This window comes from Macaca fascicularis, chromosome 7 (assembly GCF_037993035.2).
Source record: "Macaca fascicularis isolate 582-1 chromosome 7, T2T-MFA8v1.1".
Taxonomy (NCBI): domain Eukaryota; kingdom Metazoa; phylum Chordata; class Mammalia; order Primates; family Cercopithecidae; genus Macaca; species Macaca fascicularis.
In genome coordinates this window covers 120,328,303-120,343,211 of record NC_088381.1, presented here as the reverse complement: position 1 = coordinate 120,343,211, position 14,909 = coordinate 120,328,303, and the positions used below count along the sequence as shown (strand labels likewise).

The 14,909-nt window shown below is 37.1% G+C and overlaps 1 protein-coding gene across 30 annotated transcripts in view; it reads left to right on the top strand.

Annotated features, from left to right (window-relative positions):
- Nucleotides 1-14,909, top strand: part of TXNDC16 (thioredoxin domain containing 16) — a 115,716-nt gene that overhangs the window by 35,028 nt on the left and 65,779 nt on the right. For 25 of the 30 annotated variants that reach the window (XR_012415792.1, XR_012415795.1, XR_012415798.1 and 22 more), the window contains one exon: nt 848-998. The exons of 4 other annotated variants lie outside the window; for them this stretch is intronic. Coding sequence is in view for 11 of the 26 variants with exons in the window: in XM_005561262.4 (XP_005561319.3) it covers nt 848-998 (151 nt within the window). In the remaining 15 variants the exon portion in view is untranslated. Of the gene's footprint in view, nt 1-847; nt 999-4,950; nt 5,044-14,909 lie in introns of those variants that run through there. One more of the 30 variants, XM_073997408.1, reaches the window with a different exon arrangement.

The window sequence follows — 14,909 nt, the reverse complement described above, 5'->3', positions numbered from 1 at the left end:
TCTGTTGTGTTTAGCACAGGGCCTCACCCATAGTAGGGATTAAGTAAATCTTTGAGTGACTATTTCTTTAATCATTGAATTGATTAGAAATTACTTTGCAATTAAATTTGACATCAGTGAACCTTGTCAGCTCAGTTTAAATATGTCTCAAGAATTAAAATAGCATTTTAAAAATAAATTTTTGTAGTATTTTGCCAAACCCTACTAATGCCATATGGATATTTCTAAAATGCTATTTTAATTTTGGCAAACCTTATCTCCACTATAAGTTTATCTTTGAATTCTCATACTGAAGGGAATGCCAAAGCTCAAATTATAAGCCATATTTGCTGAGTTTTGTAATATTTCAGATACAAACTCACAAACTCCCACAAACTGTCACATGGTTTCTATTTTAAACTGTTTTGGCTGAAGTTTATTCAAAACAGCTTCGGGTTTAAATTAAATTTAGAAAATTTGCGTTACAAAGCTCCATTTAGCATAGCTCTAGAAAAGCAACTATATTTGAAGATAATCTCATTGTCCGCAAGGTGACAGCCTTTTATGGAAGAAAGATTATAGTCTTGCCTGTAACCTATTATAATTTAGAAACTACCATATTAAAGAGTTCAGAAAAAAAACTGTTTATACAACTCACATGGTTTGTTCAGATATTAAGGTTAATTTTCTTTAATATCCTATATCTTCTTTTTTGCCAAGTTCATTTAATTTTATACTCTTTCAGACTTTTACTAAAATAATAATTCAAAAGCATGAGACTTAAGACAAAATTTATTGTTACATCTTTTTGGATGATAGAAGGATCACATATTGAACCTCATTAAGTTAATTAATTTTTAATTTATAGCTCTGAGGATGTGGAATATGCACATCTCTACTTTTTTCATTGTAAACTAGTCTTAGACTTGACCCAGCAATGTAGAAGAACACTAATGGAACAGCCGTTGACTACACTGAACATTCACCTGTTTATTAAGACAATGAAAGCACCTCTGTTGGTATGTGTCTTATTTTATATTTTTATTTGCTTTCTACTGCCTGTATAATTGCAAAAGGTATGTATCTTATTTTAACATACATAAAATTTATTAAGTTTTGATTTACAGATGCATGTTTTACTAGATGAATGACAGTTATATCTTTTCCTTTCTTTTTCTCATTTTGAGGGATTTAGGAATAATTCCTTATTAAAGGCAGAATAGAAAATAGACTATCCATTAAATGACATTTTAATACTTTCATATATTATTGCATTGAAACCCAAATAGAGCATTGTGTAAGTGAAAATATTCTGTGGTAGTAATAATGAACTCTGGGTGTTGGTGAGCACTCGCAGATCACAAAGACCACACATCATGGTTAAGAAAAGACCTCTTTTTTTTTTTTTTTTTTTTTGAGACAGAGTCTCACTCTGTTGCCCAGGCTGGAGTGCAGTGGCACAATCTTGGTTCACTGCAAGCTCGGCCTCCCAGGTTCACGCCATCCTCTTGCCTCAGCCTCCTGAGTAGCTGGGACTACAGCCACATGTTGCCACACCCGGCTAATTTTTTGTGTTTTTAGTAGAGATGGGGTTTCACCTTGTTAGCCACGATGGTCTTGATCTCCTGACCTTGTGATCTACCCGCCTCAGCCTCCCAAAGTGCTGGGATTACAGGTGTGAACCACCGCGCCTGGCCAAGACCTCTTTTATGAATGCTTTGATCACTATTTTAAAAATTGGTAGATATTAGAACCTAGGATTTCTGGTGCTCCAGTTTCCTTACCATTAGCCTGAAAGAATGTTGTAGAGACACTAGGTGATGGTGATCAGCAAACTGTTCTCTCTGAAAAGTTGAAGGGTTGTGCTGAGCATATGTAAAATCTTCAGTAGATCTTATTCAGTATGTCTTTTTTAAAATATAAAAATGATGCATGTGTATTATAGGTAATCCAAACATTACAGCCAAGTATGAAGGAAAAGTTTTAAGAAGTCACTTAATCCCTTCACTCAGAAGTTAACTTTAGATGACCCCCACACCTGTCATCTTTGCACCCATATGGATGCATAGAGATAGGGGAATTAATGGATTAATGGACATGTCATATCGTGTGTACTACTTTATAGTAAGATGTCTAATCTTGAGTTCAATAGAAGAAAATGAAATTGATGTGAAACTAGAGGGATTATGGAACTTTTGATAAGTGTTTTTCATCAGTAGAGGGCTCTTTAAGGAATATTGTCTCAAGTGTTTAAAATGGTTATGAAAGACATTAAGAAATTGAAATCATTATATTTTAAAACTTTGTTTCCATTTTAGATAGTATTGACTTTTTCCTACCTGTGAAAGATGAGAAAATTAGCCTCATATGTTTATTTCCATCTCAGCTCCCTTGCCCTTCTGATTTGTGTTTGTTTTGTTCTTTGAACATTATCAAGGTCTATGATATTTATATAGACCAGATAGTGTATTCTGTTTTGTAACCATAATACCCTCTTCCTAAAAAGCATTGCTTCTGCACTTAAATAGATTCAGAGCTCGCCACCACAGTTTTATGGGCTTTATTCCTTAGTTCTTATTTTTTTGAGACGGAGTCTCACTCTGTTGCCCAGGCTAGAGTACAGTGGCGCGATCTTGGCTCACTTCAAGCTCCACCTCCTGGGTTCACACCATTCTCCTGCCTCAGCCTCCGGAGTAGCTGGGACTACAGGCACTCGCCACCACACCTGGCTAATTTTTTTTTGTATTTTTTAGTAGAGACGGGGTTTTACCATGTTAGCCAGGATGGTCTTGATCTCCTGACCTTGTGATCTGCCCGCCTCGACTTCCCAAAGTGCTGGGATTACATGCATGAGCCACCATGCCTGGCCATTCCTTAGTTCTTTAAGTGACTTTTTTCTGTGGTTGGATTTTGACTACAAGCTTTTTTTTTTTTTTTTTAAGAAAGCGATTTAAAGGTCTGTCTGTCTTTTAAGCTTCCATCCTAGCATAGAGCAGACATAAAGAGAAAGGACAGTTCACTGTATGGTTCTTCACTATTTCCCTCCAGGTTCACTTCCTTCTCTTGGACTAGTGGAGTATTATTATGAATTCTCAGGATTTTGTCTTTCAGCATTGGGGGTAAGATTAGGACTCATACCTAGCTTTACTAAAAATCTGTTTTTATTTTGCTACAACGTTCTGGCTTGAAGTTGTGCCCTTTCCTAAAGTTTCTGCTCATGAATTTTTTTTTTTTTTGGCTGTATTTCAAAACTGTTTTTTGTTTTTGTAGATAGATAATAAGGAGGAAGATTCTCTGATCTTATTTCACTTTATGATGCTTACTAGGAATTATGTAGCATTACTTTTGAAATTAAAAAACCAAAACTTTGGAAACTTTTTATTGACTTAAATTAAGTGTGGTTTTACCTGAAAGTATAACATGGCAAAAAATTTAGGGCATCATTTATATTGCATTCTGTAGGAACAACAGTCCCTTGAAATACACATTTTATAAAATACAATGTGAATGGTACTACCTAGAATTGTGCCATGCAGGTGACCCTGTTCTAACTGCTGTTCACCTAAAAGGAATATTAAATTGTCAAAGTCTGAAGTAGGGTTTGCTTCAACACTTTCACAGAATAACATAAGCGTTTTATTTGTTTGAACTTTTTTTTCCTAGACAACTAGGGAACTGGGATATAAGATTCAGGCAGAGGCTCCAGAAGCCCTGGTAGACACTGAAATAGGTAGGAATGACCAGTAGCATGAAGCCAAGAAAGATGTGAAAGGCTGAACTGAAGATCAGTGCCTAATTGGAAAGCTAAGCTGAGAATTCAAACCTTGATGTCAGCCTAGAAATACCTGGCAGAGTGAGGCCTAGAAGCACAGATTCGTGGACTTTCATAGACCAGAACAGAGAAAATGAATGCAGAGTACAGAGAAGGAGACAAAGCCTCGAAAGATTCCTTGAGACTATTGGAGGGTGGCTAAGGTCTTACCCCAGCGGAATTAGGAAGATGTTAGAATCCTCAGCTGGTTTGGTCACTTTTATGTTTTAGTACTTTAAACATTTGACCATATCAGTGTTTGAGGTTGTTTTTTGTTCTTAAATAATACATTTGAGGTTAAAAAAACTGAGTAATGCCAAACCCTTTTATAGGAAACACCTCTTAGACCAAAATTTGTTCTAACTGGGTTATATCCTTTGATGGTATAGTTAACTGGAATGAGATAGAGAGGTCCCGAAAGTTCATACCTAAATTTGTTGACTTCTTACAGGTTCTTGTTAGTATAGTAGCTGACTTCATAGTTGACTTTGAATTCATGTTTCTTGCTTTATTCTTATTCTCTCATAGTACCACTGAAGCTCATTTCCCTACCTCCCCCCTCCCTTATCTTAGACATTATTCTATATACAAGCCCTTAGGGTTTAATCATGGTTGGGTTTTGTGTGTTTAGTAAGATGCTTTGCAAATTAGCCTGGGTTTCTGGGTTCAGGATCTGAAATAATTTGGTATGTTTACAAAGTCTTTTTATAAACTAATAAAAATGGAAAGTAGGATTCAGGCTTTTTTGTAAACTGCATTGTGTCTGATCATTGCAATTATATGTATTATTAGTTCACTTCTAAGCATATGAAAATAGATGCAGATTGCTTTTGTGTGTGTGTTTATTGCTTTTTTTTCTTTTAGGTAAACCAGGGTACTTGGACACCTAATTGTAGATATATAACACAACTATGTCTTATATTCATGATGGGAGGTGTGTCATTTTGATCATGTCAAACTGAAAATAAATCTTGAGCATAGAATTTTTAAGTGAATTTCAATCTTAAATAGGTTAAGTAAGATTCTGCCAGATACGGAGTTGTTTTAGATGTATTATTAAGGTTCCCAACAGTGAGCACAGATGGGAAAATGGTTCAATTATTGTCCTGTTGGCAAATACCAAGGACATTTTATAATGCTGATGATTTTCTCCATGATAGATTCAGCTTATATTTGTAGATAGAAGAAAGCTTTTATCTGAATTCCAAGAAGAATTCTCAAGTGTAAATATCTGATAAAATGTTAAAAGATCGGTAAGTGTATACATTTTTAATAATTTCTGAAATTTTTACGTTATTTTTGTTTGTTCATCTAGCTGTCTGTCTCAGACAGATTCAAGACACTTGGATTAAATTAAACCTACTCTTTTATGTAGGAAATTAGAAAGATGCTGTTATGATTTATTCATTTAGCTCGTATTTCTAGAAAACTTGTGTGGCAGTGTGCAATATTGTACAGCATAGTGTTTCCTAACATGGTTGTTTTAGAGCCTTTTTTTCATTGTTGTAAAAACCATATAAGATTACCCTCATAACAGTGTTAAAGTGTGTAATACAGTATTAGCTGATGTACATTGTTGTACAGCAGATCTCTGGAACTTTTTAATATTGCATGACTGAAACTCTATACTCATTGAACACACAACTTCACATCTCCCCTCTACCTGACCCCAGTCCTTGACACCACCAGTCTACTTTCCATTTGTATGAGTTTGATTACTTTAGATACCACATATACACTGAGTTATGCCATATTTGTTTTTGCAGTTGGCTTATTTGACTTAGAATAATGTCCTCACGGTTCATCCATGTTGTAGTGTATGTTAGGATTTTATTCTTTTTTAAGGCTGAATAATATTCCATTGGATGTATATATCACATTTTATTTATCCATTCATCCATTGATAGACATTTAGGTTGTTTCCACCTCTTGGCTACGGTAAGTAATGCTGCAGTGGACATGGGTGTTCTCTGAGATCTTGTTTCTCATTCTTTTGGAAATATACCCATAAGTGGGATTGCTACATCAAATGGTAGTTTCATTTTTAATTTTTGAAGAACCTCCATATACTCAGCCCTCTGTATCTGTGGATTCTGCATCCTTGGATTAAACTAACTGCACATAAAAAAATAATTAAAACCCAATACAAAATAAAAATAAAACAATAAAATAATTCAAAATTAAATTATGGTATAACAACTATTTACATAGCATTTACATTGTATTTGATGTTATAAATAATCTAGAGATGATTTTAAGATATACAGGATAGAGTGTGTAGGTTACATGCAAATACTATGACAGTTTATATAAAGGACTTGAACATTTGTAGGTTTTGGTATTTAAGGGGCATACAGAAACTGATTCCTTATGGATACCCAGGGATGACTGTACTGTTTTCATAGTGTCTGTACCGTTTTACAATCTCACCAACAGTGCACAAGGGTTCAGTTCTTCATATCTTCACCAACATTTGTCATTCTTTTCTTCTTTCTTTTCTTTTTTTTTTTTGATAGTGGCCATTCTAAAGGGTATGAGATGATACCTCATTGTAGTTTCGAGTTTTATTTTCCTGATGATTAGTGATGTTGAGCATTATTTCATATGCTTGGCCATTTGTATATCTTCTTTGGAAAAATGCCTATTCAAGTCTTTTGCCCATTTAAAAAATTGAGTTATTTGTTTTGTTGTTGAATTGCGGGAGTTCTCTAAGTGTTCTGTATATTAACTCTTTATCTCATATATGGTTTGCAGACCTTTTCTCTCATTCTTTCAGTTGTCTTTTTACTCTGTTAGAAGTTTTAGTTTGTCTATTTTTGCTTTTGTGGTTTGTGCTTTTGTTGTCATATCCAAGAAATCGTTGCCTATTTCAATGTCATAAAACTTTTCCCCCTATGTTTTCTTTTAGGAGTTTTACTTTCAGGTCTTATTTAAGTATTTAATCCATTATGAGTTAATTTTTGTATATGGTGTAAGATAAAGGTCCATTTTCATTCTTTTGCATGTGGATACCCAGTTTTCCCAACACCGTCTATTGAAGAGAGACTGTCCTTTCTTTACTGAGTGATTTTGACATCCTTGTCAAAGATCATTTGACCATATACACGAGGTTTATTTCTGGGCTCTCTGTTTTGTTCCATTGGTCTATGTGTCTGTTTTTATGCCAGTACTAGGCTATTTTGATTACTGTAGCTTTGTAATATATTTTGAAATCAGAAAGTGTGAGGCCTCTAGCATTGTACTTCCGTCTCAAGATTGTCTGGGCTATTTGAAATCCCTTGAGATTCCATATGACTGTTAGGATTTTTTTTTCTATTTCTGCAAAAAGTACTGTTGGGAGTTTAATAGGGATTGCATTGAATCTGTAGATTGCTTTGGGTAGTATAGACATTTTAATAATATTATTAAGTCTTCTAATCTATGAACACACAATGTCTTTCCATTTATTTATGTCTTTTAAATTTTCTTTCAGCAATGTTTTGTAGTTTTCAGTATAAAGGTATTTTGCCTCCTTTTGAAAATTTATTCCAAAGTATTTTATTCTTTTTCAATGCTATTGTAAATGGGATTATTTTCTTAATTTTCTTTTTGGATTGTTCATTATTAGTGTATAGAAATGCAACTGATTTTTGTGTGCTGATTTTCTATCCTGCAAAATGGTTCTCATGGTTTTCTGGCGTGTGCGTGAGAGTGTGTGTGTGTGTGTGTGTGTGATCTTTAGGGTTTCCCACATATAAGATCCTGTTACCTGTGAACAGAGATAATTTTACTTCTTCTTTTCCAATTTTGACGCATTTATTTGTTTTCCTTACCTAGTTGCTGTGGCTAGGACTTTTAGTTCTACATTGAATAAAAGTGTCAAGAGTGGGTATCCTTGACTTGTTCATGGTCTTAGAGGGAAAGTTCTCAGTTTTTTTTACCGTTGAATATGATATTGGCTGGGCTTTTCATTTATGGTCTTTAATATCTTGAAGTAATTTCTTTCTATTCCTAGTTTTTTGAGAGTTTTTATCATGAAATGGTGTTGAATATTTTCAAATGCTTTTCCTGCATCAATTGAAATGACCATGTGATTTTTGTCCTTTGTTCTGTCAATTTGGTATACAGTATTACATTGATTAGTTTCTGTATGTCAAACCATCCTGGCATTGCAAGCATAAATCCCACTTGCTCATGATGAGTGATCCTTTTAATGTGCTGCTGACTTCAGTTTGGTAGTTTTTTTTTTTTTTTCTTATTTTGAGACAGAGTCTTGCTCTGTCACGTAGGCTGGAGTGCAGTGGTGCAATCTCGGCTCACTGCAACCTCTGCCTCCCGGGTTCAAGTTATTCTCCTGTCTTAGCCTCCTGAGTAGCTGGGATTACAGGCACACGCTGCCATGCCCTGGCTAACTATTTGTATTTTAGTAGAGATGGGGTTTCACCGTGTTGCCCAGCTGGTCTTGAACTCCTGAGCTCAGGCAATCCACCAGCCTCAGCCTCCCAAAGTGCTGGGATTACAGGCATGAGCCACCGCTCCTGGCCCAGTTTGGTAGTTTTTGATGAGGATTTTTGCCTTAATGTTCATTAGGGATATTGCTCATACTGCTCTGTAGTTTCCTTTTCTAGAAGTATCTTTGACTTTAGTATTAGGGTAATGCTGGCCTCATAAAATGAGTTTGGAAATATTCTCACCTCTTCAAATTTTTGGAAGAAGTTAAGAAGGATTGGCATTAATTCTTTAAATGTTTAGTTGGATTTTCCAGTGAAGGCATCTGGTCCTGGACTTTTCTTTTTTGGGAGGTTTTTGATTACTGATTTAATTTTCTTACTAGTTCTAGATCTGTTCAGATTTTCTGTTTCTTAATGATTCAGTCTTGGTAGGTTATATGTTTCTAAGAATTTATTTCTTGTAAGTTATCAAATTTATTGGCATATAATTGTTCATAATAGTCTTCTATAATCCTGTTTATTATATCATTTTTGAAAGTTAATTTTTAAGTAATTTTAGTTATTTGATAGTAATACATGAATTGTAGAAAAATATTGGTAGTTGCACCCCAATGCAGGAGTGTTTCTGTCACTTTTATATCTAACACTAATTTCTATTTATATTACATATTTTATTTAGTTATAATTTTTATACTTCTACCCTGTGACTTTCTCTGCCTATCAAGGATGTTTGTGATTTTGTTTTTTGTCAAATGGAATGGATTATAACTTCATAGTTAGGCCGGGTGCAGTGGCTCCCGCCTATAATCCCAGCACTTTGGGAGGCTGAGGTGAGTGGATCACTTGAGGCCAGGAGTTTGAGACCAGCCTGAGCAAAATAGGAAGACCCCATCTCTACAAAAACATAAAAAATTAGCTGGGTATGATGATGTGCACCTGTATTCCCAGCTACTTGGGAGGCTGAGGTGGTGGAAGGATCCCCTGAACCTGGGGAAGTCAAGGCTGTAGTGAGCTGTAATCGTGCCACTGTACTGCAGCCGGGCAACAGAGTGAGACTCTGTCTCAAAAAAAAAAATTCATAATTAGGAAACTCACAAGATTTTAAAAGAATTATACCAACTTGTATGGTAAGACACAGAAATAGCACAAAATGATATATGTACTTTATACCTCCAAATTTTTAGGGGCAGGAAAAGGCTAAGAAATCTACTCAGCTGCAATCACAGGCTCCTTTTTTTTGTTTTTTTTTTTGTTTTGTTTTTTAAAAATGACAAGTTGGAGGGCAGACCAAGGCCCAGACTTTGTAACCAAGAGTCTCAAGTTCAGGGAACAGGACTGAGCCCTAGTCAAGGAACTGGCAACATATGCCTGAACAAACCTCAGAGTTGTTATAGACCAGTGACTATCGTGTGCCTCCATTTTTCCCTGCTTCAACTAGGAGTGTATATAGTGGTTATACTATGCCTGTCCCATCATTGTCTGTTGTGTATGTATTGAGGAAAATGATCTGTCTCTTTTTTTTTTTTGGAGACAGAGTTTCTCTCTGTCACCTAGGCTGGAGTGCAGCAGCGCAATCTTGGCTCACTGCAGGCTCTGCCTCCTGGGTTCATTCACGCCATTCTCCTGCCTCAGCCTCCTGAGTAGCTGGGACTACAGGTGCCTGCTACCACGCCCAGCTAATTTTTTTGTATTTTCAGTAGAGACGGGGTTTCACCATGTTAGCCAGGATGGTCTTGATCTCCTGACCTCGTAATCTGCCCACCTTGGCCTCCCAAAGTGCTGGGATTACAGGCGTGAGCCACCGTGCCCAGCTGATCTGTCTCTTTAGTTCACAGGTCTTCAGATTGAGAGGAATAGTTTTCCAGGAGCTGTATGCAAAGGACTTACCTGTACCTGGAACTAAATGTAGATGATGTATTACATTTTGCACAGATCTCAATCAAAGCTTGATGGGATGAGGCTTTAGGAGGCTTGGAGAGAGGTGTGTATTTTATACATGGAAGGGATATGAGTTGTTGTAGCCAGGGGGCAGACTACGGCTGCAGTAATCCCTCCCACATGCAGAATAGGTTCCCTCCTTTCTCCAAGACTCATGAAGTCCAACAGTACCTCCCATCCCATAAGCTCCCCTTATCATGTCACCCTATCCCTGTGCCTGTGGAATGGTGGAGTCTGTGACTCCTCTACCTGAACCTGGTTGGGCTTTTGTAACTGCCTTGACCAACAGAATGAGGCTAAGGTGATGATATATGACTTCATATATCATTAATGGCTATATTTCACAAAATGTCATGTGCTTCTGCCTTGCTCTCTTTATTTGCTCATTCTTGAAAACCCCCATCTTGTTGTTAGACTAAGCAGCCTGAGGAGAAGCCCACGAAGAGGAGAATCAAGGCCCTTAGACCACAGCCCTGGCTGAGCTCCTGATAGTCAGCAACAGCTTGTTAGCCATGTGTATGAGCCATCTGTAAAGTAGAATCTTCCCTCCAGTTGAAATAGCCTACTCCCATTGTCTCAGCCCAAAATCTCCTTAAGCTGATAAGCAACTTCAGCAAAGTCTCAGGATACAAAATTAATGTGCAAAAATCACAAGCATTCTTATACACCAGTAACAGACAAACAGAGAGCCAAATCAGGAATGAACTTCCATTCACAATTGCTTCAAAGAGAATAAAATACCTAGGAATCCAACTTACAAGGGATGTAAAGGACCTCTTCAAGGAGAACTACAAACCACTGCTCAGTGAAATAAAAGAGGACACAAACAAATGGAAGAACATACCATGCTCATGGATAGGAAGAATCAATATCGTGAAAATGGCCATACTGCCCAAGGTAATTTATAGATTCAATGCCATCCCCATCAAGCTACCAATGAGTTTCTTCACAGAATTGGAAAAAACTGCTTTAAAGTTCATATGGAACCAAAAAAGAGCCCGCATCTCCAAGACAATCCTAAGTCAAAAGAACAAAGCTGGAGGCATCACGCTACCTGACTTCAAACTATACTACAAGGCTACAGTAACCAAAACAGCATGGTACTGGTACCAAAACAGAGATACAGACCAATGGAACAGAACAGAGTCCTCAGAAATAATACCACACATCTACAGCCATTTGATCTTTGACAAACCTGAGAGAAACAAGAAATGGGGAAAGGATTCCCTATTTAATAAATGGTGCTGGGAAAATTGGCTAGCCATAAGTAGAAAGCTGAAACTGGATCCTTTCCTTACTCCTTATACGAAAATTAATTCAAGATGGATTAGAGACTTAAATGTTAGACCTAATACCATAAAAATCCTAGAGGAAAACCTAGGTAGTACCATTCAGGACATAGGCATGGGCAAAGATTTCATGTCTAAAACACCAAAAGCAACGGCAGCAAAAGCCAAAATTGACAAATGGGATCTCATTAAACTAAAGAGCTTCTGCACAGCAAAAGACACTACCATCAGAGTGAACAGGCATCCTACAGAATGGGAGAAAATTTTTGCAATCTACTCATCTGACAAAGGGCTAATATCCAGAACCTACAAAGAACTCAAACAAATTTACAAGAAAAAAACAAACAACCCCATCAAAAAGTGGGCAAAGGACATGAACAGACATTTCTCAAAAGAAGACATTCATACAGCCAACAGACACATGAAAAAATGCTCATCATCACTGGCCATCAGAGAAATGCAAATCAAAACCACAATGAGATACCATCTCACACCAGTTAGAATGGCAATCATTAAAAAGTCAGGAAACAACAGGTGCTGGAGAGGATGTGGAGAAATAGGAACACTTTTACACTGTTGGTGGGATTGTAAGCTAGTTCAACCATTATGGAAAACAGTATGGCGATTCCTCAAGGATCTAGAACTAGATGTACCATATGACCCAGCCATCCCATTACTGGGTATATACCCAAAGGATTATAAATTATGCTGCTGTAAAGACACATGCACACGTATGTTTATTGCAGCACTATTCACAATAGCAAAGACTTGGAATCAACCCAAATGTCCATCAGTGACAGATTGGATTAAGAAAATGTGGCACATATACACCATGGAATACTATGCAGCCATAAAAAAGGATGAGTTTGAGTCCTTTGTAGGGACTTGGATGCAGCTGGAATCCATCATTCTTAGCAAACTATCACAAGAACAGAAAACCAAACACCGCATGTTCTCACTCATAGGTGGGAACTGAACAATGAGATCACTCGGACTCAGGAAGGGGAACATCACCCACCGGGGCCTATCATGGGGAGGGGGGAGGGGGGAGGGATTGCATTGGGAGTTATACCTGATGTAAATGACGAGTTGATGAGTGCAGCACAGCAACATGGCACAAGTATACATATGTAACAAACCTGCACGTTATGCACATGTACCCTACAACTTAAAGTATAATAATAATAAATAAATTAAAAAAAAAAAAAAAAAGAAATAGCCTACTGATGCCACATGAAGCAGAGATTAGCTTACACATATTTGAGCAAAAGAAATGATTCTTGACATTTTAAGGTACCAGGTTTTAGGGTACTTTGCTACACAGTGATAGTTGCTCAAAGCACACCCCTCAAGTGATCTCATTTGTTTCTGTGGTATTAACTACATGGATTCTCAAATCTGAATTTTCAGGTCACATATTTATTTGGAGCTCCCACCCATATATCTAACTGTTAATTGGATGTATCCCTCCTTAAGCACTAACACATGTGACATTAAGGTATTGTCCTTTACCACCACTGGTTCTTTCTCTATTATTTTGGTTATCTTACTTTCCATTCATTGATGGCAGACATCTGGGAAAACATTCTTAATTCCTACATCTTCCTGCATGTAATTTTACATCTGAAATCTCATTTGAAAGCTGACAGAGTGATATTTTAAAATGTGATCATGACTTCATGCAATTCGTAAATGGCTTCACTTTACTTACACAATAAAACCCCATTTTCTTGGCAGGATATTTGTGGCTTTCAATGATCTGGCCCCTTGCCAGATTTCTAGCCTTGCTGACTCTTCCTCCTTTTTGCTTTATAACACTGAATTACTAATAGTTCTCCGAATACACAAGGAAAAACAAACAGTCATTTTTACTCCTTCAGGGTATTCCCCTCATCTAGGTTTTTGGCAGAAATTGGTTGCTTGTGGTTCTAAGACCCAGGTTCCTGTTTTCTTGCTGGCTGTTGGACAGGGGTTGTTCTCATTTCCTACAGGCTAATCTCAAGCCCTTGCCACATGGCCCTCTCACAACATTGCAGCTTGCTCCTTCAAAGCCAGTGGGAGAATCTTACTTGAGTGTGCTACAACAGACTCCTATGTAATGTCACCTAACCAAAGGAATGGCTACCCACTGGTCCTACTGACACTCAGGGGAGGGGATTATACAAGATTTGTTCACTAGGGGGTAGGAATCTTGGGGGCCATCTTAGCATTTTGTCTACCTATGCTACACAAAGTTCAGGGAACAGGACTACTTATGGTAGACGAAATAACTTAAGAGTACTTAATAACTCAAGTTATTGAGTACTCTCTCTCTCTCTATATATATATATATCTCTATAGATATATCTATCTATCTACATATCTATACTTACCTATGGTAGACAGACTTCTAAGATAGCTCCCAAGATTCCTATGCCCTGGTGATAGGAATCACTTTGAGAGGCCAAGGTGGGTGGATTGACTGAGTCCAGGAGTTCGAGACCAGCCCGGGCAAAACCCCATCTCTACAAAATATATAAAAATTAGCTGGGCGTGGTGATACATGCCTGTAGTCCCAGCTACTTGGTGGAGGCTGAGATGGGAGGATTGCTTGAGCCTGGGAGACAGAGGTTACAGTGAGCTGAGACCCTGTCACTGCACTCCAGCCTGGGTGAGAGAACGAGACTCTATCTAAAAAAAAAAAAGGTTCAATTATTAGAAAGTTTGGGAGAACTTCCTTTGTATCTGCTTTTATCCACTCTATTGGTTATTCAGTGGGCTCTTTCAATCTGACAACTCGTGTCCTTCAGTTGTGGGAAAATTTTGTGTTTATTTTAGTGATGATTTCTTCTATTTTCTCCCTTCTCTTTTTCTGTGACTTGCATTATTTAAATATTAGACCTCTTGAACTAGTCCTTCAATTTTATTACCTTTTTTTCTCTGTCTTCCATCTATTTCTGTTGTGCTTTCTGGGAGATTTATTTAACTTTATTTTTCATTTCTTTATGGATCCGGTTTCTTCCCATCTCCTTGAGGTTGTCTATGGTGGTTTCTGAACCTTTCTTCTTCCCATATAGTCTGTATTTTCTCTATGTTATTTATTTTTCTATGTGTTCTAGTTTCTGTCTTTCATGTTGGAGGCTTTCCTCAGGTGTTTGTTAATCCTTGGATGTCTATTCACAATTTAGAATTTGAAACTAAAAGCTGATTGGAAATTCGAACATTGGTGGGATTTGGTGACTTTTAAATATGTATGTATACATATGTAACAATGATGTGTTCACATCTTATTTCTTCATTAATCTTCTTTTTAAATTTTTATTTAATTTTTTCTTTAAAAAAAATAGAGACAGCGTCACGCTTTGTAGCCCAGGCTGGTCTTGAACTCCTGAGCTCAAGTGGTCTTCCGTCTTGGCCTCCCAGCGTGCTGGGATTACAGGCATGGGCCATTGTGCCTGACCTTTTCATTAATCTTCTTAGTTT